This window comes from Melozone crissalis, unplaced genomic scaffold, assembly GCF_028551555.1.
Source record: "Melozone crissalis strain CALT ecotype California unplaced genomic scaffold, PUWL_Pcris_2 ptg000107l_1, whole genome shotgun sequence".
Taxonomy (NCBI): domain Eukaryota; kingdom Metazoa; phylum Chordata; class Aves; order Passeriformes; family Passerellidae; genus Melozone; species Melozone crissalis.
The window spans coordinates 1098393-1126009 of record NW_026535884.1 but is presented as its reverse complement, the minus strand read 5'-3'; the positions used below and the strand labels follow the sequence as shown (position 1 = coordinate 1126009).

The 27617-nt window shown below is 43.3% G+C and overlaps 2 protein-coding genes across 3 annotated transcripts in view; one reads left to right on the top strand and one right to left on the bottom strand.

Moving 5' to 3' along the window:
* Positions 1-1826: 1826 nt before the first annotated feature.
* On the bottom strand, positions 1827-4537 carry UBIAD1 (UbiA prenyltransferase domain containing 1). Its single transcript, XM_054291930.1, has 2 exons — positions 3890-4537; positions 1827-2598 (listed from the first exon to the last, which is right to left on the bottom strand). The coding sequence occupies exons 1-2, from the start codon at positions 4404-4406 to the stop codon at positions 2111-2113; spliced, it is 1005 nt and encodes a 334-aa protein (XP_054147905.1). The 5' UTR covers positions 4407-4537; the 3' UTR covers positions 1827-2110.
* A 1169-nt stretch (positions 4538-5706) lies between these two features.
* The window catches only part of MTOR (mechanistic target of rapamycin kinase), a 72659-nt gene continuing 50748 nt past the window's right edge, over positions 5707-27617 (top strand). Inside the window, exons 1-29 of one of the 2 annotated variants that reach the window (XM_054291902.1) lie at positions 5707-5773; positions 6783-6946; positions 7307-7415; positions 8677-8909; positions 9253-9453; positions 10147-10281; positions 11125-11400; positions 11723-11831; positions 12709-12895; positions 13080-13208; positions 14008-14252; positions 15019-15234; positions 15835-16040; positions 16507-16629; positions 16947-17036; positions 17124-17216; positions 17699-17833; positions 18175-18304; positions 18498-18748; positions 19593-19634; positions 20740-20826; positions 21414-21581; positions 22993-23105; positions 23568-23730; positions 23986-24078; positions 24695-24841; positions 25626-25768; positions 26361-26523; positions 26634-26779. In XM_054291902.1, coding sequence (XP_054147877.1) covers positions 6827-6946; positions 7307-7415; positions 8677-8909; positions 9253-9453; positions 10147-10281; positions 11125-11400; positions 11723-11831; positions 12709-12895; positions 13080-13208; positions 14008-14252; positions 15019-15234; positions 15835-16040; positions 16507-16629; positions 16947-17036; positions 17124-17216; positions 17699-17833; positions 18175-18304; positions 18498-18748; positions 19593-19634; positions 20740-20826; positions 21414-21581; positions 22993-23105; positions 23568-23730; positions 23986-24078; positions 24695-24841; positions 25626-25768; positions 26361-26523; positions 26634-26779 — 4253 coding nt within the window. In that variant the 5' untranslated portion in view covers positions 5707-5773; positions 6783-6826. The remainder of the gene's footprint in view (positions 5774-6782; positions 6947-7306; positions 7416-8676; positions 8910-9252; positions 9454-10146; positions 10282-11124; positions 11401-11722; positions 11832-12708; positions 12896-13079; positions 13209-14007; positions 14253-15018; positions 15235-15834; positions 16041-16506; positions 16630-16946; positions 17037-17123; positions 17217-17698; positions 17834-18174; positions 18305-18497; positions 18749-19592; positions 19635-20739; positions 20827-21413; positions 21582-22992; positions 23106-23567; positions 23731-23985; positions 24079-24694; positions 24842-25625; positions 25769-26360; positions 26524-26633; positions 26780-27617) is intronic. The other variant, XM_054291903.1, reaches the window with a different exon arrangement.

Sequence of the window (27617 nt, the reverse complement as noted above, 5' to 3'; positions counted from 1 at the left end):
TTACTTATCCCTACAAAAGCTTTTGGTTTGCAGAAATGTGAAATGGATATTGGAGCTTGGTTCTTCTTCATTCTGTAGGTCCACAAAGAAGCAACAGTACAAACTCTTGTTGTGTATATCTGCATTGAATAGTTTCCAAACCTTCTGGATATCTCCCTCCATCTGAGCTGAACTCTTGCATCTTCTCCTTGTGTTTTTAATCCTAACAAGTATTTTTCCTGTAGCAAGCAGCTGCTGAAGTGCATCTCTTCTTGTCCAGTGCCTAGCCAGATTAGAGAGATCATCTGCCCATTGTAATAAATAAAAGATGAAAGTGTGGCGCATTAAATAGGCCTGCAAAGGCTCCTCCCCATTAACTTCAGCTCAGGTATAACTGCTGGGTAACATGAAGCCATAAAATGAATCTCTAAATAGCTGTGCCATGTAATGTGGTACCATCAACTCAGCTTCACAGCTGCCAGTACAACCCACTGATGGCACACTTGGCTCTTTCAGATTTACACCACGAGGACATAACTTACCTGTGACAGATCCATGTGAGTTTATTGCTACTTTATTGCTCCTGTGTAAAAGATTCACACAGTTGTTCAAAAGCAAGGCTGTGACTGGCACCAGCTCTAGTTCAACACCTGGGTCAATCCCTCTGAGCTTATCACAGCTCCTGCAAAGAAGCTTTTCAGGAAAATCTGTGCACAGGTACTAAATAACACAGAAGAGAATTCAGTTGCCACTAAGTAATATGGTGTGGATCAAATCCAGCTTTGCACTGGAAGGCACATATTTTCCCCATTGTGTTTGGCATGTTTCTCACACAGCTGCAAAGCTGCTGCAGCAATCAGCTCTGCAAAGGGCCACAAGAACAGCAAGTGGCAAGATCTACAGGAGAAAACAGAGCAATGCTGTAAGGTATAGAGTGGGGAACTTCCCTTCTGAGATCACTTAACTGTGATTCAAACTCTGGTGACACAAACTCTGGACTCCATTAGGAAAATCTTATTAACAAATTTGGTTTATTCCTATTTCCAGTCCTAATTTTTATGCAGAGCCAATGCAATAATCCAGATTTGTTTTTTCTGGCAATATATCTTTCTTCTTTGGTGAACCAGGCTTCTAATAACAAGACTATGAATAATACTCTAAATAAACAGAGAAAAACAAATTGGAAAAAAAAAAAAGCTATTTTAACATCAGGAATTTGTTTTCCACCTATGTATCCATTAATCCATAGCTATTCAGAGAAATTTGGCACTCTGTCAGCTCCCCCTAACTCAAAAACTGTCATTTCAGAAAATAAATTCTAAGCAAATACAAAAATGGAAACCATTTGGTTTTGTACCCATTAAAGGCTTTCCAGTTGCATGGTTTGCATTTACAGCTTCAGCTTTTGTAGCAGAATACAGATTTACTGGTTTCGGCCTAAAGTTTGTGCAGTGGGCTATTCATGCTCCATTTTAGCACTACAACCCACAGAGATTTATAACTTTGACATTTCTAGACTGTATGGGACAAGCAGAAGCAATAGTTCATGAATCAGTATCTAGTGCATTTCAAGGGGCTTGGAAATAAAAGCTCAAAATTTGGCCAGGAAAAGCAAAACAAAACTTAAAACATACTACAGATAAGGATGAAATACACTCACAAGAGAGTGAATTAATGGCACCTACGTTGTGATACTAAACATTTGGCAGTGTTTTCTGATTCCCATATGGGAGCCACTGGACTCCTTCACCACTATAAAAATAAAAGTGATAAGAGGAATCATTGTGCTTGTGAAGTGAATGGAGAGTGTGATTTGAGGCTCTATCTTTCATTGAACTGACTTAGGTGGCAGAAGGATGAGGTTCTTTAAACATTTCCTTGACCTTATGTCACCTTGTTCCTCAAAGCAAAGCCACACAGTTCTCCCCTTCTGCAGAACTGATAAATCACTTTTTTGACAGTATAAGCTGTGTTGTATAAGCTATCCAACACCAGAAATCATAACATTCACTACCAACAGTTCAAGGTGGCGTTTCCATTCTTCTCACTGCCCATAATGAGCCATTTATTCATAACATCCATGTTAACTGGCATGAAGAGTGAATCATGAAGCCTCACCCTACAGCTCTTTTCACAGTTTGGGCAGAGCTCCAGCTGGTGCCAATGTAATGCCAAAAACATAGAAAAGGCCCAGCAGCAGATTGAGTTTGGCTGTCCTCTGAGGAATTTTGTTGAAGTTCTGGCTGCGGAACTGTCTCTCCAGTGAGAATGCCATGGGGATGGTGAGCAGGGGCAGCGCCATGCTGATGGTGTAACGTGTGGCCAGCACACAGAAAATCAGGTAGGGCAGGAAGAGCAGCACAGTGTAGAGCATGTAGGAGAAGGTGGGGCCGATGAGGATGGCCAAGGTGACAATCCCAGCCTGCCGGTCTGACTCCATGTCCCGGGTGTTGTTGCTGTGCAGGATGGCCTCAGTGCTGAGGGCCAGGGGGACAGCGTAGAGCAGGGGGGTCAGGGACAGGTAACCAACCTGCACTGCATGGGCAAACTCCACAGCCAGGGGCCCAAAGGTGATCAGGATCACCACATCACCGAGGGCAACGTATTTAAATCCAATTCCTGTGGCAAGACAAGAATAAAATCAAGCACTGTTAAAGAATTCAAATGACAGAAGAGAATGGATCACATAACAGTTCAGCCTTTCCCATAGGAATACTACAAAACAAACAAAACACATGTAGCTATGGACAAGAAACATGTTATTTCTAAGATAAGAATTTCTCCAGACAAACAATGTAACAAAAACTGAGGGCCGCTGTGGCATTCACATTCTCTGAAAAAATCCATTTGCCCAGAATTTTTCTCCTGGGAAGCTGAGAATCCTCAATCCTTATTTCATTTGCTTCTCCTATGTGGAATGTGTTTGGAGATTGTTTACCCACAGGTGATTGTTTCATTGGATTTTGGTGTGAGTTGTTTTGACTCTTTGGCCCATTACAGCCAAGCTGTGTCAGGACTCTGGGAAGAGTCACGAGTTTTCATTATTATCTTTTTAGCATTCAGTAAGTATCATTATTTAGGAAAAACCTTAAAGTATCTTTTCTGTATTCTTAAGTATAATACAGTATTATAAAGTAATAAATTAGCCTTCTAAGAACATGGAGTCAGATTCATCATTCCTGTCTTCATCTGGGTTTCCCAGCAAATACAATAGGCCAGGTTTTAATACCCACCTAGAAATACCTGTCTCTGCAGAAACCTTTAGAAATAAGGTACTTTTCACTATGATCATGCAAACTAGAAACTGATCCTGAAGAAATACAGAAAATGCTCAAAATGTAATGCAAAACTGGCAAGATGCTTTCAGGGAAATGCACATATCTGAAAGTCTGACAGTTAGAAACTGAGTTGCTTTTCCTTCTCCTACTAATGATGTTTGTATCTATCCAACACAGGAAGACACTAAAATATCCCTGTCTTATTAAGAAGAATCACAAACTGTACTATAAAGCATTCACAGTGAAGCTCCATCTAAAGAATAACAATGAAACATTCCAAAACAAAGTAACATTCCCACTTAAAGGAAAGAAAATGTGCCATTAGCTACACTGCTAAAGGGTATGTGATAAACTTGACAGAAAGACTCAGCAACTGTTCTGGTAAATATCTAAAGCCATACAGGTAAACAATAATGCCTCAACACCACTATCCAACTGAATATCTTGGTATAACTCTTCCCACAAAGTTCAATTGTAAAGAATACAAGTTTACATACCAGCACTTCAGGAAATACCACAAATATTTTATTCCACTAGATAGATCACGTGTGTCTTCTAGAAACCTCTCGACAATTCAGCTGATTATATCACTTCTACATTCAGATTCACAAGAAGCGGGGTGCAGCACTCACCTCCAGTATAAAGGAAGGAGCTGGAAAGTCCTCCAAAGTAAATCAGGGCCAGGTGCTCCAGCTTGAGCGTCGAGACCGCGTAGAGCCCAGCAGCGCAGATACAGCCCACGGTGTAGAGAAAGACTCCAAACCGCACTACATCCTGCGGCTCCAAAATCTGGTCCACCAACGTCCTGTCATCACTCTTCTTGTGATCGATGCCTTTGGAAAAGTCATAGTAGGTATTCACCAGGTTACCGGCCCCGTGCACAGCCAGCACGGTCACGGCGCTCCCCAGCAGCAGCCCCGGGTCCAGCGCTCCCTCAGCCCGGTACGCCAGGGCGCTGCCCAGCGCCACGGGGGTGAGCGAGGCGCTGAAGCTCCACGGCCGGAGCGCCAGCACATAAGCCGCGCACTTGTGTCTCCAGCTGCCGCCGGCGGCCCCGTCAGCGCCCGCCAAGGCCGCGCCGCCGCTCTCGCTCCCGCGTGGGCTCTCGGCGCTGATACTGATCTTCTGCACCAGCTCTGCCGGTCCCATGCTCGCCCCGCCGTCTCGCAGCAGCAGCACCTGGAAGGGGAGGGGCCGCGCGTTAGCGGGGCCCGGGGGGAGCCGGGGGCGCCGCCGCTATGGCGGCCTGAGGGAGACGCCAGGGCGCCGCCATTACCCGCCGTGCGAGACCGCCAGCCCTCCCGGCCTCGCCACCCCCGCGGCCGTGTGTGAAGAGTTCCGCACCTGCCGGCACTTCCCGGTGGACAAATTAAAAGGAAAATGAAGCGGCGCACGGCGACATGCGCGGCGGCGAAGGGCTCACGCCGCAGCACGCACCACGATTCATGTCAGAGCCGCCGCGGAGCGCCCGAAGCCTGGCACAGACGCCGCCATGGCCGCTGTCAGGGGCACGACCGGACACATTTCAGCGGAGCACACCGGGCACGGCGGCGCCTTGCTCCCTGTGCGCATGCGCTGGGCTCACACCGTAGCATGGCTTCTGCTGGGAAGGACCTTAAAGCCTTAAAGCTCCTCTCGCTTCAGCCCCTGCCATGGCAGGAACACCTTCCGCTGGCTCAGGCTGCTCCTACATGGCCTTGGACACTTCCATGGATGGGGCAGTCACAGCTTCTCTGGGCAACTTATGCCAGGATCTCCCCAAACATTTTCCTACATTTCTTCTCTTCTAGTCTGAACCCATTCCCCCTTGTTCCTGGTTAAGAGCCCCTCCTTCTATGCCCCTCCAGAGGCTGCTCTGAGATCTCCACACAACCGTCTCTTCTTCCATAACAGCTCGGTGTCACTTGCTGAGGGACCCTCAATCCCATTGTCGCTGACGAAGTTGATGGATACTATCAGCCCCAGTGCCACCCCTGAGGGACACCGCTCGTCCCTGGTCTCGATGCGGACAATGCGCCGCCGACCGCAACTCTTTACGTGCGGCTATCCAGCCAGTTCTTTATCCAACGAGTGGTCTATCATCAAATCCGTGTCTCCCCGGTTTAAGACCAGGATGTCACGCGGAACAGTGCCAAGCTCAAGCAGATGATGCCGCTTGTTCTACCCTATACCCATGCTGCAGCCCGGCCATAGCCGGCACTTCACGGAAGGGCGGAAGCCGGCATCGGGGGGGCGGGCCTACTGAGTAAACCCAGCCATTCTATTGGTCAGATACACTGCCACTCAGTCACTACTGCCTTGATGATTGGTCAAAACCCGACTGTCCTTGCAGTTCCTTGGGGAAGGGGCGGAGCTTCCAGCACTTTTTCCCCCTTTCCCCTTTTCTATTGGTCAGATGTGATGCCGATCACGGCATTCCCGGGATCCCATTGGCCAGCCGCGGCTCGCCGGCGCTGCAGGCGCGGCGGCGGGGCAGGCACGGGGCCCGGGGCCCGGAGTAGGGGAGGCGGCGGCGGGTGAGTGAGGGCGGCGGTGCCTCTCATCATCATCGGCTCCCCTTCCCCTCATCTCCCGCTCCCCGCCCTGCCCGAGCTCCCGGCCGCGCGGCCGTGCCCGCCTTGCCCCGCCTCACCCCTCCCTCACGCTCGGCCTGCGGGGCTCCCCCCGCACTCGGGCCTGCCGCGTCCCGCCCGCTGCGCTCTGTGGCCCTGAGGGAACCCCAGGAACTGCCCCGGGCTGGGTTAATGGGCAGCAGCACCCCCCAGCTGCTCTTTGATTCGGGGAGCCTCTGCTGGGGCTCCTGCCAGCCGCCAGCTCGCCCATGGTCCCGCTGGATGGCTGTGATCGTGTGTGGAGTATTTGGGGAGAAGCAGTTGTAGTTCTGGTGTTAGTGCTTGCTTTGGTCTTGTGTAATCTGAATATCGGGGGGAGGGAGAGCGTCAGGCATCTGAAATGTTTTTGATATAAAGAAAGGCTGCTGAGAAAGTTTGTGTGTTATGCTAGGAACCCCCGTGTTGCAATGATTGGCGTTGCTATAACTGGACTTCCCATCTCTAAATATCTGCTGGAGGATGTAACACTTGCCAATGCTGAGCCTTCCTTGTGTTGGTGTCACACTGAGGTTTCTGTGAAGAAACTTGGATGGAAGTGTTCAGGGAGGGCATATGATAGTGATATAATCCTGGGAATGGTTGTGCTTACTTATTATAGGTGATTACAAACCCTGCTGGTTTTCAACTGTTGCATTACCCTTGATTTAGGATTAAATCACCCTAGGGGACCTGGCCTACTGTGATGTATTTTGGTATTTGAGGAGCTAGAGAGCAAATAGGCTGGGGGTCATGATATGAGATGATACAGTTTTATCATGGAGTGTAATGCCTAAAGAATACAGCCATTACTTTTAATTTTATAGTTACCAACACAGCATCTTTATGGGTATTTTGGGAACAGTCAGGAGGGACAGCCTTAAGAAAGAAGCTCAGAGATTTCAATTCAAGCAGTAAGAAACGTGTCTCTCTGAAGAATTTACAGGACTTGATGCCCCTGAGCCCCAGCACAGTGCCACCATGTCGGGTACTGTGTCCATCCTCCAACAATTTGCCAATGGCTTGAAGAGTCGCAGCGAGGAGACGAGGGCCAAAGCTGCCAAGGACCTGCAGCATTATGTCACCATGGAGCTGCGTGAGGTGGGTGCTGCAAGTGGAATTATTTATCCTTGTGGAGAGGAATGGGCTGGGTGCCTTGGAAATGGAGATTTTTGGAAGATGGAAGCTGGTCTTAGGGAGGAGAGGGGCACACAGAGAGCTTATCTCTGCCCCCTGGCGTGTAGGAGAGGTGAGCAAGTTGGTGACACAAAAGGTGTACCAGAATAAGTAAACTTGCTGCATATAGCTTACAAATAAGAGAAACTATTTTGAGCTTGTAATGTATTTTGATTTAATTTCTTTCTGTTTAAATGGCATAAGAAGCATTGTCTTTATGGAGGTTTTGGAGCAGGAGGGAGGGAGACAATGCTGAAAGCTGATTTGAACTCTTTGCTTTTACAGATGAGTCAGGAAGAATCTACCAGGTTTTATGATCAGCTGAACCATCACATATTTGAGCTGGTCTCCAGCTCTGATGCAAATGAAAGGAAGGGTGGCATTCTGGCTATAGGTAAGTGAAAGTGCATAATGCTTCTGCTGAGTTTTCTCTTCATGCAGCTACCTTTAGGGACAGATTTTCAAAAGGAATGAGCTTTTATAGTTGGGGCCTGATGTCTGACAGCTCAGGATGCTGGGTGTGTTCTGGTTGCTGGCTCTGAAAATCTGTGTGAAGTGTCTGCAGGGGAGCTACTGAGAGTGGCTGAGAACCTGGTATTTAATGGGCCCTGAGCTCTTCTGGGACTTGAGCATCAAATATGAATGCTGAGCACATGAAAATTCTGTTCTGGAGCTCAGCTGAGAGCACCTTGTGCTGCCCCTTTATATGTTTCAGGGTAGGCTGACTTTCTCAACTATCTTCCATCTGGAGAGATTCTTGTTATTTAAATTTACCTGTCAACTTCCATCCCCAAGAGGGGCTCAGAGAGCTTCTGCTTTGATTCTGATCAGCCTCTCCATTAGTGGCTCTGGCTGTGTGCTCTGAGATTGCAGAGCTGCCTGAATCCCCACTCTTGGGGAAGTCAGCTTGCAGAAATACTTTGGGAGCAGCCTGTATTGTAGCAGTTACTTCTTAAATAGCCGAAGAGATGTTTATGGTTTAGGCTCATAGACAGAATCCTCCAGTCCCAATGTGTTTGAAGGCAGTGTAAATCCCTTAGAGGAATCTTTATTGATAACATCAGTTTTTAAGCTGACAGTATCGCATTCAAATTGTTTTGTGAATTTAGTGATGTTGAAAGGTGCCAGCTAGACAACCCTGGACACTTTTTCTACAAAACAGATACAGCCCAGGCACTGGCAATGAAAGCTTCTGCCATGCTGGTGTGTGATGAATTGCCTCCACCCTCTCCAGGAGAGACTGTCTCTAGCACTGAGGAACAGAGCATTTCCTTGGGCTGTTCAGTCTTTGACTTTTCTTGTGAGGTGGACTAGCTACAGCAGTTGCATGCAGATGGATGTCTTTCTATTAGGTACAGTTCTGTGATCCCAGGGTGAATTATTTTTTCCTCTTCTAAAACTAAAAATTGTGAAATTTATGAGGCTACCAGGTGCGTTTTTCCACTCACTTAAAAAGTTCAGGTTTTTACGAATGGTGGCCCTTTCCTGTGCTTGATTTTTTTATTTTTTTGTGTGGATTTGTAATTTAGGGGGGCTTAATGGGAGGCTTTAAGGAATACCAGCTGTCATCCAGGGGTTACCCACCGTCTGCCTCAGTGACTCTTGGGGAGAACTGCAGCACATGCAAACTGCAGCGTTGCTCCCTTTCTCTGCAGCGAGTCTTATCGGTGTTGAAGGAGGTAATGCCACCCGTATCGGCAGGTTTGCCAACTACCTGAGGAACCTCCTGCCATCCAATGACCCTGTTGTGATGGAGATGGCTTCCAAGGCTATTGGGAGGCTCGCAATGGCTGGTGACACCTTCACAGCTGAGTATGTGGAGTTTGAGGTGAAACGAGCTCTGGAGTGGCTGGGAGCTGACAGGAATGAAGGTCGTAGACATGCAGCTGTAAGTGATGCCTTTTTTTGTTGTCATCAAATAGTTGGGGTTAGTGAACAGTGGTAGGAAACATGCACAGAAATCTGCAGAAAAGCTTTGGTCAGAGTGGGAATGGTTGCCAGTCCATATTTGAGAATCTGTAATGCCCTCATGGCAGACAGAGTGCTGCTTCATTGCTTCTCCATTAACCCAGCGATTAATGAAGAGCATGACACTGTTATGTCAGAGTGTGGGGATGGAAAAGCTCACAGACATTTTCAGTCTAAACAATGGTACTGCACTGTGAAAGTTATGAGGTTTGTCTCTGTGTGCTCATCTTTCAGATTGTTACTGTTTCCCTCCCCCCGTGCAGGTCCTTGTCCTGCGGGAGCTGGCCATCAGCGTGCCCACCTTCTTCTTCCAGCAAGTGCAGCCATTCTTTGACAATATATTTGTGGCTGTGTGGGATCCCAAGCAGGCCATCCGAGAGGGAGCTGTCTCTGCCTTAAGAGCCTGCCTTATCCTCACCACACAACGGGAGCCAAAAGAGATGCAGAAACCCCAGTGGTACAGAGTAAGAAAATAACTTTGTGTTCAAGCAGCCCCTTGTTGAAGTGCCAGTTTACAGAAGAGCTGCCTGAACTAAGAACCTGTCACCTTTATCAGTTAAAAAACTGCCTCTCCATGAAAGGGTTGAAAATATAATGGCTTCCAAAGTGAGTAGCTCCTTTAGCTTACTGCTGCAAAAATAAGCAAGATTTAACTCCTTCAAGATTACATCTGCACCTCATCTTCAGCTGTTGAACTTGACCTAGTTTTATAGCCATGCAATTATCTAGTGTCATCTCTTACTAGTAGAGGGTTTTATTAGTGTAGATAAAACATAAGTGTGAAAGATAAGAATTCTTTTGTCTGAACCTTTGCTGTCATTGTCACATGAATTTAAGCTTGGTGATATCAAGTAAGTTTTGGGCAGTGCAGTCAGATGTTATGAATTTGGATTTCTTGTCATCAAATAAGTGCTGCAGATAGTGATGAAGCTGATACCATGCTGTTTGATTAGTGCTGCTGAAAATGCTCTGCAGCAGAGTCCACAACTTTTGGGTAAATCAGAATTTTATTGTGTTATACTTCTTTTATTACTCAGTTGAGGTTTGTGGCTACTCTTGGAAAATTCAGAATGTCACTAACTCTTGACTGGCAGTACTCCTTCATTTCCACAGACTTTGTTCCTGCATTGTCACTGAGATTATTTTTTTCCCCCAAGCATACATATGAAGAGGCTGAGAAGGGCTTTGATGAGACTTTGGCCAAAGAGAAAGGAATGAATCGTGATGACCGAATCCACGGTGCCTTACTGATCCTCAATGAGCTAGTGAGAATCAGCAGTATGGAGGGAGAGGTGAGCAAAGGAGTGATTATGGGCATTGATTGAGAGTGCATAGCAACTCTGCAGTCTGTGCAAATACCTCATAGCATTGCAATGGAGTTGTTGGGTGGAAAAATCTGAGCATGGAGTCGAGCATTAAAGTGTGTTAGAGAAATAAAAGGGACAAGTTTGGGCTGAGGAGGTAATAAGCTCCAACAGAAAGTCTATTAACTTGATTAAATACAATGGAAAATATTTTTTCTATGCAATGAGGACTCTCTTGCATGTTAGACACTCAAATACTTTTGCTGGATTTTACTCAGTTACAGCTATTTGAATACAGGATGCTATTTAGGAGATTTGGGTAATGCTGTACTGAGAGTATGTGACGGTGGATATTTTTCTCCTCATCTTGTTTTTTGGGTTTTGTGGTAGAGGTGTGGCCGTGTTCCCAGGGGTCTCAGGTTGAGGGAAGAGACGAGGATCTGACTCCATGTTTCAGAAGGCTTGATTTATTATTTTATTATATATATATCATATTAAAACTATACTAAAAGAATAGAAGACAGGATTTCATCAGAAGGCTGGCTAAGAATAGAAAAGGAAAGAATGATAACAAAGGTTTGTGTCTTGGACTCTCTGTCTGAGCCAGCTGGGCTGTGATTGGCCATTAATTAGAAACAACCAACATGGGCCAATCACAGATGCACCTGTTGCATTCCACAGCAGCAGATAATCAATGTTTACGTTTTGTTCCTGAGGCCTTTCAGCTTCTCAGGAGGAAAAATCCTAAGGAAAGGATTTTTCATAAAAGATGTCTGTGACAAGAGTATCTTAATTACTTTTTGGTTTTTAATGTTTCTCTACTTTGTGCAGCGCCTTAGAGAGGAGATGGAGGAGATCACTCAGCAGCAGCTTGTGCATGACAAGTACTGCAAAGACCTGATGGGCTTCAGTACCAAGCCTCGCCACATCACTCCCTTCACAAGCTTCCAGTCTCTTCAGCCCTCTCAGTCAAATGCTTTGGCTGGTCTCCTGGGGTACAGTGCTCACCAAGGAATTATGGGCTTTGCAACCTCACCTGTCCCAGTAAAATCTACACTGGTAGAAAGTCGATGCTGCAGGGATCTGATGGAAGAGAAATTTGATCAAGTATGTATTTGTTCTTCAGCTTGTCTCCCAACATTCTCAACTTCTGTTCTTGCAGAGGAATTGTACTCAGAGTTTTTACTTAGGCAATACCAGCAAGTATTGAACTGAACCTTCAAAACTCAACATTTACATGTATTGTGGCTTTGTCACTGCCTGTCTTGGGGCAAATGATTTATTTCCTTTGGAATCAGTCTTGATTATCCTTTTCTTTGAGGGACTCTGAAGCCGAATGTCAGTAGAATGCCTAAAAGCACACAGGTAATAAACATTTATGTGTTACTGCCAATGGCCATCCTTTAAAGCCTAATCTGTTTCCTTCCAGGTCTGCCAGTGGGTTCTCAAGTGCAGAACCAGCAAAAATTCTTTGATCCAGATGACAGTTCTCAATCTGCTCCCACGACTGGCCGCTTTCCGTCCCTCAGCATTCACAGGTGACAAGACAAATGCTTGGATGTTAGAAATGTTGCTGAGTTTGGGCTGGAAGTTATCCAGATCTCTTTGGTCTGGATAAGTTATCCAGACTCTTTGGGCTGAAGTTATCCAGACTCTTTGGGCTGGAAGTTATCCAGATCTCTTTGGTTCATCTCTTTGATGAACTTGTGCAGCACACCAAATGTGCTTGTCTGATGAGCACATTCCTCTGTGGGAAGACAGTCTTTTGTTCTGAAAAAGTGTGACTTGATAGCTGATGCCAAAATGTTGCTCTGATGAAGAAAATCGATTGAAATCTCTTTTCAGAATTTGGTGATCAACACCATGAGACGTAAAAATCTCCTTTTTCTGTTTTCTCGATACATCAGACTTAAAGGAGAATTCTCTCATGCTCGGACTCAGAATATGTAGAATATTATTAGAGTTCTCTTCCTTTTTCTCTGTTGCATGTGCTAGGAAATACCTGCCAGCTTTAAAGCAGTTTAATTGATATATCAGGCAAGTTTAGGAGAGTATCAGAGTTGGAGGCAAGTCACCAAGCTGCTCTTAATGAGTTGGAACAATTCTTGCCTTAATTATTCCAAATTTCCAATCAATCACTATGAAACCAAGATGCTTGGATCTTTTATGTGTATAAAACCTGTTGCAGTGAGAGTGTTTTATAGCTCTTTTATTCTGGTGATTTTTCTTTTTAAAAACAAAGCCTTTTGTAGTATGAAATATTTATTACATGTTTGCCACTGATCATATCAGCAAATTTAATATTACTAGGTCTGTTTTCTAGTTTTACACTTGTAAAGATTTAGTTGGAAATATTATGCAGCTGTATAAACCTAAATGAATTCTAATCTCTGTGTTGTTTTCTCTTGTGGGCAGCTGATCAGTATCTCCCAGACACCATGAATCATGTTCTGAGTTGTGTGAAGAAGGAGAAGGAGCGAACAGCAGCCTTCCAGGCCTTGGGTTTGCTTTCTGTGGCAGTGAGGTCTGAGTTTCAAGCTTACCTACCAAAAGTCCTTGAAATCATAAAAGCAGCTCTTCCCCCAAAGGACTTTGCCCACAAGTAAGTGTGTGAAAGTTGGAGGAAGAAATGGAAACACTTGCTCTTTATATAATTTTTGTAATGTGAGATCAAATTCTTCTATTAAAATCAGAAGTGTTTCTGTAAGACTGATAACACCAGAAGGAGGATGAGGAAAGATGGTTGGAAAATAGCAGCTCCTTGTAATTTTGTGGTCCTTTTCCAGGAGACAGAAGTCTGTGCAGGTTGATGCCACGGTCTTCACCTGCATTAGTATGCTGGCACGAGCCATGGGACCCAGTATCCAGCAGGACATCAAAGAGCTTTTGGAACCTATGCTGGCTGTGGGCCTGAGGTAAACATAAATCTGTTTTGCTGTTAGCTGCAGGATGGCACTGTCAGCCATACAGAATGAGATCTTAAAAGTTTTCAGATTGATAAGGAAGATTATTGCTTTTAAGTTGATATAAGTGATCTTTCAGATCACTATAGCTGTTTGAGAAGAATGGTATGTTTGAACTGTTAATGTGTCTGTTATTTAAGAGAATTCATATCTCAGTAAAGAAATCTTGTTGTAGAACAGCTAGTCCAAAAGTATTCTCCTTTATTTTCCACTATTCAAACTCATTTGTCAGCAACCTGTGAAATTTTTGTCAGCATCTGACAGCCAGTAGACTTCTGCCATATCAAACTGGCAGAGAAAGAGAACTGAAGTGCTGAATATTTGCTCCTGGCTTCTTTCACCTTTGTAGCTGACAGTTCTTACTGGAGGAATTAATTAAGTTGTTAGTATGGAAAGGTGTGGAGAAAGTTTTCAGGTAGCACAAAGCTGTTTAAATTATATTGTCATCTGGAAGTGAATTTAGTTGCTTTTTGGTTTAAAAAACATAAGTGTAAAGAGTCATTTAGATTTGTAGCAGTTTTCCAGCAACACTGGCTAATGTAGTGCTGTGTGCAGCAGTCCTGGGACTTTGCTCACCTTTTATACAGGAAGGTCACCTCATGCCTTAGTTCACACAAAGGACTCTGTGCTCTGCTGGCAGGTGTTGCTCTCATATGCAATCTCTGATTGGCAAAGGCATAAATAAACAAAAAGATTAAATATGCACATCATTGTTTTATTCTAATGACTTTTGCTTGCTTCTTGCCCTCAGCCCTGCTCTGACAGCCGTGCTGTACGACTTGAGCCGTCAGATCCCACAGCTGAAGAAGGATATCCAGGATGGGCTGCTGAAAATGCTCTCTCTTGTTCTGATGCACAAACCTCTGCGACATCCAGGCATGCCAAAGGGCCTTGCCCACCAGCTGGCCTCCCCCAGTCTCACCAACATCCCAGAGGCCAGTGATGTGGGCAGCATCACCCTTGCCCTGCGCACGCTCGGCAGCTTTGAGTTTGAAGGTGAGATGTGTCACCGGCTGGGGGCTGTGTAAACATCACAAACAGGACAGGACTGCTGGGAACTGCCTTGAGCTGTTGTATTTTCCAGCATCAGTCTCATTACATGGTTATGACAATGGGAAGATGCCATCACCTCGCATCCCAGGCAGCAGAACAAGAGCTTAATGTTACAACTCACTTTATAAGTTTTTCTGATCAATCACACAAAGCAAAAGCACATTGACAGTAGTTCTATCCAACCACTATAAGCAGAGATACCTTTGGTTAAAACAATGCTTGCTTATTTCAAGTACAAAACCTGCCTGTAAGCCTTAAAACACAATGCACAGAGCTCCATTATTAAGCTTTAACCATCCTAATATTTCGCTGGATATTAGCGAGATATTGTCTTGCTAGAGATACATTACTGCAGCTTAAAGAGTTATTCTAGACAAACGTTAATACACAGATCATTGTTCTATTTGTTCCTACTTTTCTACTTACATAATTTTTCTGCTGACCAATCTCATGGCTGCTGCTTAGCTCTAATCACAGTTCTGCTGTCTCTGAAGCCTGCCTTTTGCAGCTTTCCCAAAACCCTCTGATTTTATGGTGAAATAAGGAAGTAGGGGGCAAAGGCATATGGGAAAGAAACAACTGGGGCATTGAAGTAGAGTACAAATAGCAAAAAAATTCTGGCAGCACGTTCTTTAACCTCCTCTTCTCTGGTAAAACTGATAACTGAGGCGTAAACCTGTGTTTTAGGCACCCATCTTCCTCTTTTCAGGCCACTCCCTGACTCAGTTCGTTCGGCATTGCGCGGATCACTTCCTGAACAGCGAGCACAAGGAGATCCGCATGGAGGCCGCCCGCACCTGCTCCCGCCTGCTCACGCCCTCCATCCACCTCATCAGTGGCCATGCCCATGTGGTCAGTCAGACAGCAGTGCAGGTCGTGGCTGATGTCCTCAGCAAGCTGCTTGTGGTTGGAATAACTGACCCAGGTTAGTGGGGGATTCAGAGAAAAGGGCTCTCCTATCACGTGTTAATTTTATCATGTTACAAATACAAATAGAATTTGAACATATTTGCCACTAAACTTAATCTGTCACTCTTGGTAAATTAGAAAAAAAAGTCTCCCATTTTCTTTTTCCACATTTTGATTTTTGAGGTATTACTAGAATGCTGGTGAAAAATGCTCCAGATGTGCCCTTGGTAATCGTTTGAACTAAGCAGAACACTGAGACTCCTTTTGCTGCTGTTCTGGGTCACAGCCTTAAATTTTGTAGTTTGGGAAGAAATTGGTCCTTCTTGTTGAAACTTTGTACTTGATTTTTTTTGTTCTTTCAGTTGAACTCATCTCAGGTTGCCACGTAGCATCCAAAAGTGGCACTTGCAGGGGCAAGAGATTGGCACTGTGCTGACTTGGTTATTGGGGCATGTTGAGCAGCACAGAGATTTCTGGGCTGACTTGTGTTTTTTGTGTGTGAAACACTGATATAGTGTCTTGCTCTGGGGAAGCTGTTGTGAAGAATTTTTGAGGAAAGGCAAAAAAAGTGACAGGAATTTAGTGCATTTAAAGAGAAATAAATGTGTTCTTGCAGACCCTGATATACGTTTCTGCGTCTTGGCTTCTCTGGATGAGCGGTTTGATGCTCACCTTGCCCAGGCTGAAAACCTGCAGGCTCTTTTTGTGGCCCTGAATGATCAAGTGTTTGAGATCCGAGAGCTGGCCATCTGCACTGTGGGGCGCCTGAGCAGCATGAACCCTGCCTTTGTCATGCCTTTCCTTAGAAAGATGTTAATCCAGGTGAGGAGGAGGAGGGATTCCTGCAGGGAAAACAGAGGAATTGATGTTGAGACTAAGGTGGTGTTAAAGAACTGGGCTATAAATGCATGGAGAGTGGGGGGGAAGTAGTTATTGCCCAGCTCAGTGGGTTTCAGCAGATGTTTCTCATGATCAGTGGTTGGACTGAAGCTCTGTGGATATATTAAAAGCAAAGGCAGTTGGTATTTCACCCTCAGTTATCATACCAGAGTGCTTTCCATCTAAGTTGAGGAAGAATGTTGAGTGGTGCTTTTGGGTGAATTCTCTTTGTAAAGATGTTAAACAGATTTTAGGGCCATCACTTTTATGCTAATTAATTTTAGCTTAATTTACGGAGTGAAACATAGAACAGCCTTTACAAGTACTGAATTGTGACAGAAAGAAATGCAAAGAATTCTTACCTGCCTTTATTTTTCTGGTTTGCTTGCTTGCGTTGTTTCCTGTGCAGATTCTAACAGAGCTGGAACACAGTGGAGTTGGCAGAATCAAAGAGCAGAGTGCCAGGATGTTGGGTCACCTGGTTTCCAACGCTCCACGCCTCATCCGTCCCTACATGGAGCCTATCCTGAAGGTAGAGTCTCTACATTTCCTGGTGACTTTGGAATGAAGTGACAGCAAGTGGTTACATGACCCTCAGGAGCTACAGTTCTTTTGCTCCATCATAGCAGGAAAGAAAACAAATCTACATCTACAAATGGTGTAGATGTTACACACAGGAAAGCACAGTTTAGCCCAATTTAATTCCAGATTTGCTTAATGTTTATGACACCCAAGTTTCTTTTACTGTTGAAATTCTTACTATGATTGTGGGGTCAGGTGTAACAAAAGGAAAGAAAATTTTGAGTACTCTTTAAACACATTCTGATTTCTCCTACTGTCATCCACCAGGCACTGATTGTGAAGCTGAAAGATCCTGATCCAGATCCCAATCCAGGTGTGATTAACAATGTCCTGGCTACCATAGGGGAGCTTGCACAGGTAGGGATACACTGCTGATACCTCTTTGCCATGCTTGTTAAGGTTTTGGGAATGCTAGATGAAGGATGAATTTCTGTCTTTCAATAGGTCAGTGGGCTGGAGATGAGGAAGTGGGTGGATGAGCTCTTCATTATAATTATGGATATGCTACAGGACTCCTCCCTGCTGGCTAAAAGACAAGTAAGTGTTTACAACTGTGCTAAACTTGACCATAAATGTGACCACAGCTGTAGCAAAATATCCACACATCCATCATAGCTGCTAAAATGTAATTTAAATCACTCAAGTCTCTAGTGGAGTTATAGTCATGGTACACAGGTGAGGGTTTACAGTCCCTGTTGTGACATAGTTCAGAGGAAAAACAAGAAGGAAAAGAAAGCTGTTTTTATTGGAAGGCTTGGACTCACTGAATTGAATGTTTATTTGAATTGTACCTTTGAGTGAGAGCAATTGTGACAGCCTGAGATATTGTTGATTGTTACTTTCTTTACTATTGCTTATAGAAAAATGTTCTTTATAGAGGCTTTCCAACATAGACTGTGATTTGCAGTGTGATCCTTAAATGCTCAAAGAAACTTTACAGAAGTTGAATGACTGATGTATTAGAAGACATAATAAATTCCCTGCTCAAAACAAATCTTCTTTGGGCTTCATCTTTGCAGGTGGCTCTTTGGACACTGGGGCAGCTTGTGGCCAGCACTGGTTATGTGGTGGAACCATACAGGAAATACCCAACTTTGCTGGAGGTGCTCCTGAACTTCCTGAAGACTGAGCAGAACCAGGGCACCCGCAGAGAGGTATGAAAATGAACCACTTAGCACATACCACACTAACTTAGCAAAGCTGTTTGGGAAGAGAGAGGTGCCAAATAAATGTGCTTGCATAGATTTGAGGCAGGGAGAGAGAGAATGTTGTTGTGACTGAGCAAAATGCAATAAGCAGAAATAAGAGAGTGCATGTATTAAGTTAATGAAATGGCTTCCAGAAGCTGGATGGAAAGCACTGTTTTTTCCAGGCAGTCACTTTCATTCCAGATCTTGCCTCTTAAACCATCAGGATCATTTTAAATATGGGGGTTTGAGTGTTGTCTTTGGCTTTAGTGATTAAATTCTGGTGGATTTTCTTTGTGTCTTTTCAGGCTATTCGTGTTTTAGGGCTGCTGGGTGCTTTGGACCCTTACAAACACAAAGTGAACATTGGCATGATCGATCAATCACGAGATGCTTCAGCTGTTAGCCTCTCAGAGTCCAAATCCAGCCAGGATTCTTGTAAGCATCTCAATTTCTTTCAGATAGACAGCTTTATCATTTACAAACAGATCTTGACTGTTTTGTTACCAGTTTGTCTCTTCTTCTTAAAGAATTGTTAGTGTACATGTTTTCAACTTACACCTGGGTGTTCCTGAACCCATATTCAAGATATTTTAAGGCCTAGCTCATGACACTGCCTTCTTTCTCCTAGCTGACTACAGCACCAGTGAGATGTTGGTGAACATGGGCAACCTCCCTCTGGATGAGTTCTACCCAGCTGTCTCTATGGTGGCACTGATGAGAATTTTCCGAGACCAATCCTTGTCCCAGCACCACACCATGGTAGTCCAGGCCATCACCTTTATTTTCAAATCTCTTGGACTGAAGTGTGTGCAGTTCCTGCCCCAGGTCATGCCAACATTCCTGAACGTGATCCGGGTGTGTGACGGTGCCATCCGAGAGGTGAGTGTGCCAGGGACCACCCCTGCCTGCTCCACTCTGTGAAAATAAAAATCCATTTCCTTCGAGAGACTCTGGCTGGCTTTGGGCATTGCTGTGCTGTGTGTTGATGCCAAGCACACTGCAGAAGTGAGGTTCAGCTTTGCTTTTCCCCTTTTGTGAGCAATTACTGGAATGCCCAGTGCAAACAATTTCTCTGCTTTTTGTTGAGACGGCTGCTTCTGAGCATAATCCTTGGAAGGCCAGTGTTTGATTCTGTGTTTTCACCAAGCTGTTCTTGTTCAGAAAAACATCTGTGCAGCTTCCAGATCTTCCACTGATCTGTGTTAATACTCTGTGGCAAACAGTATTATTAAATAATAGGGGTAGATTCTTCAAATTTCTGGTGCAGTCATTTACTTTGGCTCATCTCTGTGAAGGAAAAATCAATTTGATACAGCCTGCTAATATTTAAAGCAACATGGGTGGTGCTTCCATAGCAGTGCTTTCTCTTCCTTCCCACTTAACTTACAGTTATAGAAGGAAATGAGAATTGTGTGAAGATGATGATGGGCTTAAGGTTCACCTAAACAGAGATGGCTGCTGTTTGCCAAGGCTCTTCTTCAGGCAGCCAAAAGCTCTGGGGTGTGAAGAGCAGTTTGCACTTGTTATTGCTGCTGTGTTTTATAGGTGCTTCCTTAGCAGAATCCCAGCTCTGCTATAGAACTGCTGTTTTCTCCCAGCCTGAACTACTACTCAGATTGTAAGGAAAACATCTCATGTCTGGGTTGTCTGAGGTTCTAGACCTGACTGAACTAACTTGCTTGAAAGCTATGCACTTGTGCACACTCTGTTTAAAAATTTTCAGGTAAAAGAAGATGGTGAAAGTGTACTGGGGAGAAGAGCTGAGGTGGGTAAGCGTGACATAAAGCCCAAAAGAGGAAGGGCCTTGTCCTGTATGTAAGCATCCTCTCACTACACCAAAAATTAGGCACAGTACAGGAGCTCAAAATTCATCTTTGGTAAATGTATGTGTACTGTTCTCACTAAAGAAGCTGATATTATTTCTTATTTAGTTCTCACAAAAGTGTTATCTCTTTTTATGAGCTCCATGTTATATTTTGTGACTGTATTCTTCAAAAACTGCATGAGGAAATGAAATTTAGTAGACAATAACTTACATTTTCATGGTTTTTGTAGAGACAAAATAGACTACATCAATATTACATGGACAATTTAGCCCACGTGATTTCATACCAATTTAAAGAGTAAATTCATTGTCACAATTGGGTGTTTAAAATTGTATTGTGGTGGAAGAAATTGCAAAACTGCCATAGTGTATCCAAATAAAATTGTCTAAGTCAAAATTCTTCTTGATGGTGAAGAATGAATAGTGTAATCAACCATCTTTTTAAAAAATGCAGGTTTTCTGGCAAGGACCTAACTGAGTTCCCCAGTAACTTTTCACCAGTACATCTTGTGGGGGATGGGAAAAATTACAGAAGGAGTATCTCAAAATGTGTGTGAGTTTGGTTTTCAGGCAGGGGGAAAAGATTAGGGGCTAAATTTTTGGAAGCAGCCTTCAAACATAAATTACAATACACTGTGATTCTGTCTGTGCTTGCAAGTCTGTTCTGACACTGTAGATTTGCTGGGACTTTATAAACCCCTGTTTGTGTACTGGAGGGTCTGTGGCTTTGAGCTTGCAATTTTTTTTTTTTAAGCAAGCTGGGGAGAAATCCAACCAATAAACCCAAAAAATCACTTTTCTTCCCCACTGCCCTCTTAAAAACCAACAACAATAAAAATTAACCCAAAACCTATAAAAACCCACGAAACCCAAACTGCTGAGCTGAAGCTGAGCTGCCAAGAATTTAGCCCCAGATTTTGAGCAGGTGGGAGCTGTGCATGCTATTTGTTGATAAATGAGCTTGCAATTGCCTGTGAAACTCTTCACCCAGTGACTCTGATATTTGGATAAGCTGCACTGATTATTACACATTTCTTCCTTCCAGTTCCTGTTCCAGCAGCTGGGAATGTTGGTGTCCTTTGTGAGAAGTCACATTCGGCCCTACATGGATGAAATTGTCACCCTGATGAGAGTGAGTGCAATCTTTATGCCAGTGCTTTCCTGTCACAGAAAGGTGCTCAGTCTTTTTCAAATAACTTATCAAAAGTATCAGCTACTTCAGAAGTTCATATGAAGTGCAGAGTTGCATATATTTGAAGTAATAATTGTATTTCGAAATACCATTTATTTGAAGTTACAATATACATTATTGGTGGGAAGTGAAGTAAGTGTAGCTTCAAGTTCTGATAGTGGCCGAGTTCTTTTCAGCACTTGGATTTTGTGCATTTACTACTTGCAGAAACAGTTTTAGCAGGAGATATCTGGAGTTCATAAATAGGTGTCATTTCACATAATTTTCACTAAATGTTTGCAAACTTGTAGAAGGATTAGGAAAAAATCAGTTTTCCAGAGGTTGTTTTCAACCACTATAAATGTACTGGAAGTGCAGAGTGTTTTAAAAACAGGAAGTATAGTCCTTCCTTGCAATCTTGAATTTATCTACAGACTGTCTCCTACAGCTTGCTTTTCCTGTAATTGGAATTCAGGAAATTGGAATTCTTCAGCTCAGCTGAAGAACTGCTGAAATTTTTTTTCCCTTTTTTTTTCTTTCTTCTGTAGGACTTCTGGGTTATGAACAACTCCATACAGAGCACAATTATCCTACTTATTGAGCAGATTGTGGTAGCTCTAGGAGGTGAATTCAAGCTTTACCTGCCTCAGCTCATCCCTCACATGTTACGGGTCTTCATGCATGACAACAGTCAGGGTCGCATTGTGTCTGTGAAGGTGAGTGGGGCTGCAGGGGCTGCTGTGCTCTGGCACTGCCCAGGCAGGTGTTCCCAGCCTGTGACTGTTCACAGGGGTCTGAGGATGAGGGAAGAGAAGGATCTGACTCCATGTTTCAGAAGGCTTGATTTATTATTTTATGGTATATATTATATTAAAACTATACTAAAAGAATAGGAGAAAGGATTTCATCAGAAGGCTGGCTAAGAATAGAAAAAGAAGGAATGATAACAAAGGTTTGTGGCTCGGACAGAGAGTCTGAGCCAGCTGACTGTGATTGGCCATTAATTAGAAACAACCACATGAGACCAAACACAGATGCACCTGTTGCATTCCACAGCAGCAGATAATCAATGTTTACATTTTGTTCCTGAGGCCTCCCAGCTTCTCAGGAGGAAAAATCCTAAGGGAAGGATTTTTCATAAAAAGATGTCTGTGACACCAGCCTGCCATGCTCAGCTATTATATTATGTATTCTATTCTATTCTGTTCTATTCTATTCTATTCTATTCTATTCTATTCTATCTAAACTGAATTTGCTAAGCACTTAACTCTGCACACAACCGTACAGAATTTTGTGACTATCAGCCAACAGTCCTGACAAACACACACACCTGGCCAAGGAAACAAAACACTATCACTTCACTATCACAGTCTCCTTATTGTATTCTACTTTTGCACAAACACAGGCAGAGCAAATGATAAGAATTGATTTTCCTTTCTCTGAGCTTCAGAGAATGTGAAACCCAGAAATAATTCTTGGGAAGAATTGTGCCTTTCTTTTTTCTGTGAAGAGAAATGTGGTGACAGATAATGACTTGTTTCAAATGGATCTCATCCACTGGGTCCTTTTGGTTGAAGGATTTGATTCTCCCCCTCTGTTCTACTCTTGTGAGGCCCCACTTGGAGCATTATGTACAGTTGTGGTGTCCTCAACATAGGAAGGACATGAAACTGTTGGAGCAGGTCCAGAGGAAGCCACAAAGTTGATAAGAGGAGTGGAGCATCTCCACGATGAAGACAGGCTGGAAAAGCTGGGGCTCTTCAGCCTGGAGAGGAAAAGGTTGTATGGAGATATGAAAGGAGCTGTAGGGCAGCCAGAGAGAGAGACTTTGTCAGGAGCTGTAGTGACAGGAAAAGGAGTAACAGGTACAAACTGGAAGAGGGGAAATTTAGGTTGCACATTAAGACATTCTTTACTGCATGGGTGATGAGACACTGGAACAGGCTGTGTGTGGAAGTTGTGGATGCCTCAACACTGGCAGGGTTCAGAGTCAGGTTGGAAATGGCCTTGAGCAACCTGCTCTAGTAGAAGGTGTCTCTGCCCATGGCAGGGGGGTTGTGACTAGATGATCTTTAAGATCCATTCAAACCCTTTGACATTCTAGTCTTCTGTGATTTTTCTCTCCAGCTCCTTAATGCAATCCAGCTCTTTGGAGCTAACCTGGATGATTACCTTCATTTGTTACTACCTCCCATTGTAAAGCTGTTTGATGCCCCAGATGTCCCTGTGGTGGCTCGCAAGTAAGTGCTGGTGGCTTTGCAGTCTCTCCCTTTGTAGTTTTACCTGTGATATCCAAATTCTGCAGTGGCTGAACATTTACAATTAAATACCACTTAGTCCCTTCCTCAGCTTTTCTGTGTTAAACCTGTGGAAGGTTATTTTTGTTTGGACATTACAGCAGTGTTACTAATTTTTTGGGTTTGTTGGTGGGTTTTGGTTGTTTTTGGTTGGTTGGTTGGTTGGTTTGGGTTTCTTTGTTGTTGTTGTTTCTTTGGGGTTTTTTAAATTTTCTGATTCTCACCTGCCACTATTTTAGTCACTTGCACACTGTCCTGCAAGTACGAGCTGCTTTAACAGAGTTCTGTGGCCTGCTTTTCATATTGTTATTAAACCTAGGAGGACTGAGCACTTTAATAATTTTTCTTATCTCTTTCTTAACACTCTGAGAGATAAGTTCTTCCTTCTTTTTGCTCTGACTTAAGAGCTGCTCTAGAAACAGTGGACCGCTTGACAGAGTCCCTGGATTTCACGGATTACGCGTCGCGGATTATTCACCCCATCGTACGAACACTAGATCAGAGCCCTGAGCTAAGAACAACTGCCATGGACACCCTCTCCTCTCTGGTGTTCCAGCTGGGAAAGAAGGTAATATTATTCTTTGGCTTGAAAGCTCACAGAAAGTGTAACTGTCCCAGAGATCAAGGCCTTAAATTTGAAATTTTGTAATGTACTCATGGATTTCCAAGAGAACTGATTTTTCTTCTCCTAGTTGTTTCTGAAATTGAGAGCTACTAAAATCAAACTGTCAGAATTGGTTTCTCATCAATGAAACAATGAGGTGGAATTTTACATCTCTTGGTGCCACTGAGTAACAAGTTTGTGATGCGTTCCCTTTTACAGTACCAAATTTTTATCCCCATGGTGAACAAAGTCCTGGTGCGACACAGAATTAACCATCAACGCTATGATGTGCTCATCTGCAGAATTGTAAAGGTAAGCTGACAGGTGTACAGTTGTTTGCACTTTTGGGATATTGTCATGTTGAAACAAATGTAGCTGGAACCTTCACTTGGATTTGCTCATAAAATGAGGAGTGGTTGTTGCTCTGTTTCTGTTTTAAGTGCAGCTTTTTAATGCAACTTTGAGGTTGCAATGGGAAATTTTTTGTCTACTGATATGAAATATTTCCTTAGACTTCCCTAGAAATCTAGGTGTCATTACTATTCTTTTCTTAAATGTGGATTTATCCTATTTTTCCCATAGTTTCAGGACTTGAGGAGACCTTATCTCAGTATTTTCTGTGGAATGTCTTACATTTTAAAAATTTAGTAACTGGTTTACAATTTACAACTGGTTTACAATCAAATAGGCAATAGTGCTTGTTTCAATGTACATTATTTTGGCTTTTTATACTTGGAGCTAAGAGTTCTTGACAGTTACCTTGAAGAGCAAAGATACATCATTTAGAGTTCTCTGGCTTTATAACAAAACATGGTTATTTGCTTCACAGATTTTGCTGCAAGATTTTGCTCTTTTTTTTTTTTTTGGCTTGTCAAGAATTGCTTCTGTATGTGTGGGTGTGATCTTCACTGTAAACCAATTCTTGTAGGGTTACACTCTTGCTGATGAAGAGGAGGATCCCCTGATTTATCAGCATCGAATGTTGAGAAGCAACCAGGGAGAAACTTCAGCCACTGGTCCTGTGGAAACGGGTCCCATGAAGAAATTACATGTGAGCACCATCAACCTGCAGAAGGTAAGACCAGAGCCTTCATAGTGGGAATTTGCTGCTGAAGGGAGCTGATGTGTCACGCTGAAGGAGTTTTGTCTGATGCATCTGAATTTATTTATGTTGCTTTTATGTTGCTTTTCTCTTCTGTACAAAACTGAAGTCAAAGTAGTGTCTGAGACTCTTTAGAATTAGAAGGTGCAGAGCAGCTTTTAAGATAGGAGTGAATGGCTGTGAAGTAACCTTTACACTTGCTTAAGTATGAGCAAGACTTTGTAGATCACAATGAATAATCTCTTGCCAATAGAGACATCTTTTTCAGAGCCTCTACCATTTTTTGTATTTTTGCCTTTGCTCCTCTTACATCCTAGTTCTACATTTTCTTGAAGGCAGAACTTAATAGCTAAGCACTGGCTAGTTTGAACAGTACATGCATGCAGCACACAGTTCAGTAATGGGATGGATTGGTTTGAAAATGCTGGACTGAAAAATGTAATTCTAGATGCATTAAGTATTCTAAGCTGATGTTTCAACAGCGCCTTCAGCTCAACGTGTATTTTTGCAGAGAAAGGATTGTTCATGTTAAATACTTGCCATGTCATGGCAGGAATACATTTAGGGAAGATTTCTTAGTCATGAGACTTAAGTACTGCAGATTATCTGGTAAAGGTAATGGATTTCAGGAAATTGAAAAGGAATTCTCAGCATGTGGTTTGGAGCTGTAAGGAAGTAATGCTGCCTGCTGATGGATTTCCTGGGCTCTTGGATAATTAATGCTTTGTTTGGTGAATTATCTTCCTTTGTACTGCAGGCCTGGGGAGCAGCAAGAAGAGTTTCCAAGGATGACTGGTTGGAATGGTTGAGGAGGCTGAGTTTGGAGCTGCTGAAGGATTCTTCCTCACCATCCCTGCGCTCATGCTGGGCCCTGGCTCAGGCCTATAATCCCATGGCTCGGTACAGAATTTCTGGGTTTTTATCTCACTTGAAATGGCAGATGGAAGCCGGATATTATAAGGAAAAAAGAAAATTATTTAGAAGCTCTTAGGTTTCATAAATAGAGACAGTTCCTGCTTTGGCATAAATCAAAGAGCCAACAGCTTGATTTCATTTCCACCCTTCCTAGTTGGCTGCTCCATGATGTGCACAAAATCTTTCATTGAAATTCTGCATGTTGGTCCAGAAAGAAGGTAATGCACATAAGGGAAGCTGGAAAAACAGCAGACTATGAAATATTTGTGTTTAGTATTTACTGTGGGGAATAAAAATCCATCTGAGTGGAATGAATTGCAGTGGTTTTTTACAATCAGCATGTTTGGAGAAACTTTGATAGCAAATAATAGCACAATATTTCTATTATTGTAGTATACCAGCCTATTCTATATTTTTTAAATGAAGTTAGTTTTATCAAAGCTAGTCACTGTTTATTGCAGGCAGGCATGTAAGTGTATTTTTTAGCTCTCTTTCTCTGGGTAAGAAGGTGAGCTCACTGTCAAACACTTTTTCTCATGAATCCCCACCTCACTCTGTGTTTTGTGTTCCTCCCCAGAGACCTCTTCAATGCTGCCTTTGTTTCTTGCTGGTCTGAACTGAACGAGGACCAGCAGGATGAGCTGATCCGAAGCATTGAGCTGGCCTTGACTTCTCAGGACATTGCAGAAGTCACTCAGACCCTACTGAACTTGGCAGAATTCATGGAGCACAGTGACAAGGTAGAGATGCTGTTGGGAAGCCCCTTCTATTGCTATTTTGGTGCTTATTCTGTGTGGAATTCATGACCATGTAATACTCATCCTGTTTCTGATGTGTGTGTCCTTCCCAGGGCCCCCTGCCTCTGAGAGATGACAATGGCATTGTCCTTCTGGGGGAAAGAGCTGCCAAATGTCGAGCTTATGCCAAAGCCCTTCACTACAAAGAGCTGGAATTTCAAAAGGGTCCCACCCCAGCCATTCTGGAGTCTCTTATCAGGTAGGACCACAACTGGTGAGATTTCTGCTCTTGTAGTAGCTACAATTTAAGATATCACCAGGATTAATCTAGGCAGTTCTTAGGATTTCACTCTGCCACAAGATGTTGTTAAACTACTTGAAAATGTTCAATTTTAGCTGCTGAGTTCTGTCCTTCTACTGTGTGGTTAAAACTATGATAGAAGCCCAGGGATGTTTCACAGGAAAAAGTTCTGATTCCCCTCTCTCACCCTTCCAGTGCACTGTGGAATGTCATGAAATGGCTGCAGGTTAAATGAGACAGATTTCTATACCTGCATATAAGTGAGTCAGAAAAGTTGAAGTTCTTAATTAAAATTTCTCATCACATTCTGCTGATTTAGCTTAGATAGGGCTCATTGCTCTTAAGTCAAATAGAAGATATGATAAATTATGTGTTGTTTCTGAGCTTGTTCAGTGACACAGAAGTTGGCCTGAAAGAACCTGCACAGGATTTCTTGCTAAGCTACATGGTTTAAAATGTGAATCTCTATTCCATATCACAGAAATGTTAGCTCAGCTATTTGAGATGAACAAATTGATTTTGGTTGAGCAAAAACTTAACTTTGTCTTTATGCAGTGAATTTTTTCAACCCTCCTACTTCATTGGAATTGAGTTTTCCAATTTTGCCTCCTCTATTATTTTTTTCACCCTTCATTCTGCCTTATGTTATTGAGAAAAAAACAGAATTCTGTGTATTTTTTTTCTTGGTCTCAGTTGCTTATGGAGTTGTTTTTTGTGTATCAAAAAGCAAGTTGAGGAGCAAAGAATTGACATAAAAGCACACTTAAAAATGAAACAATTTATTAGAAATGGAAAA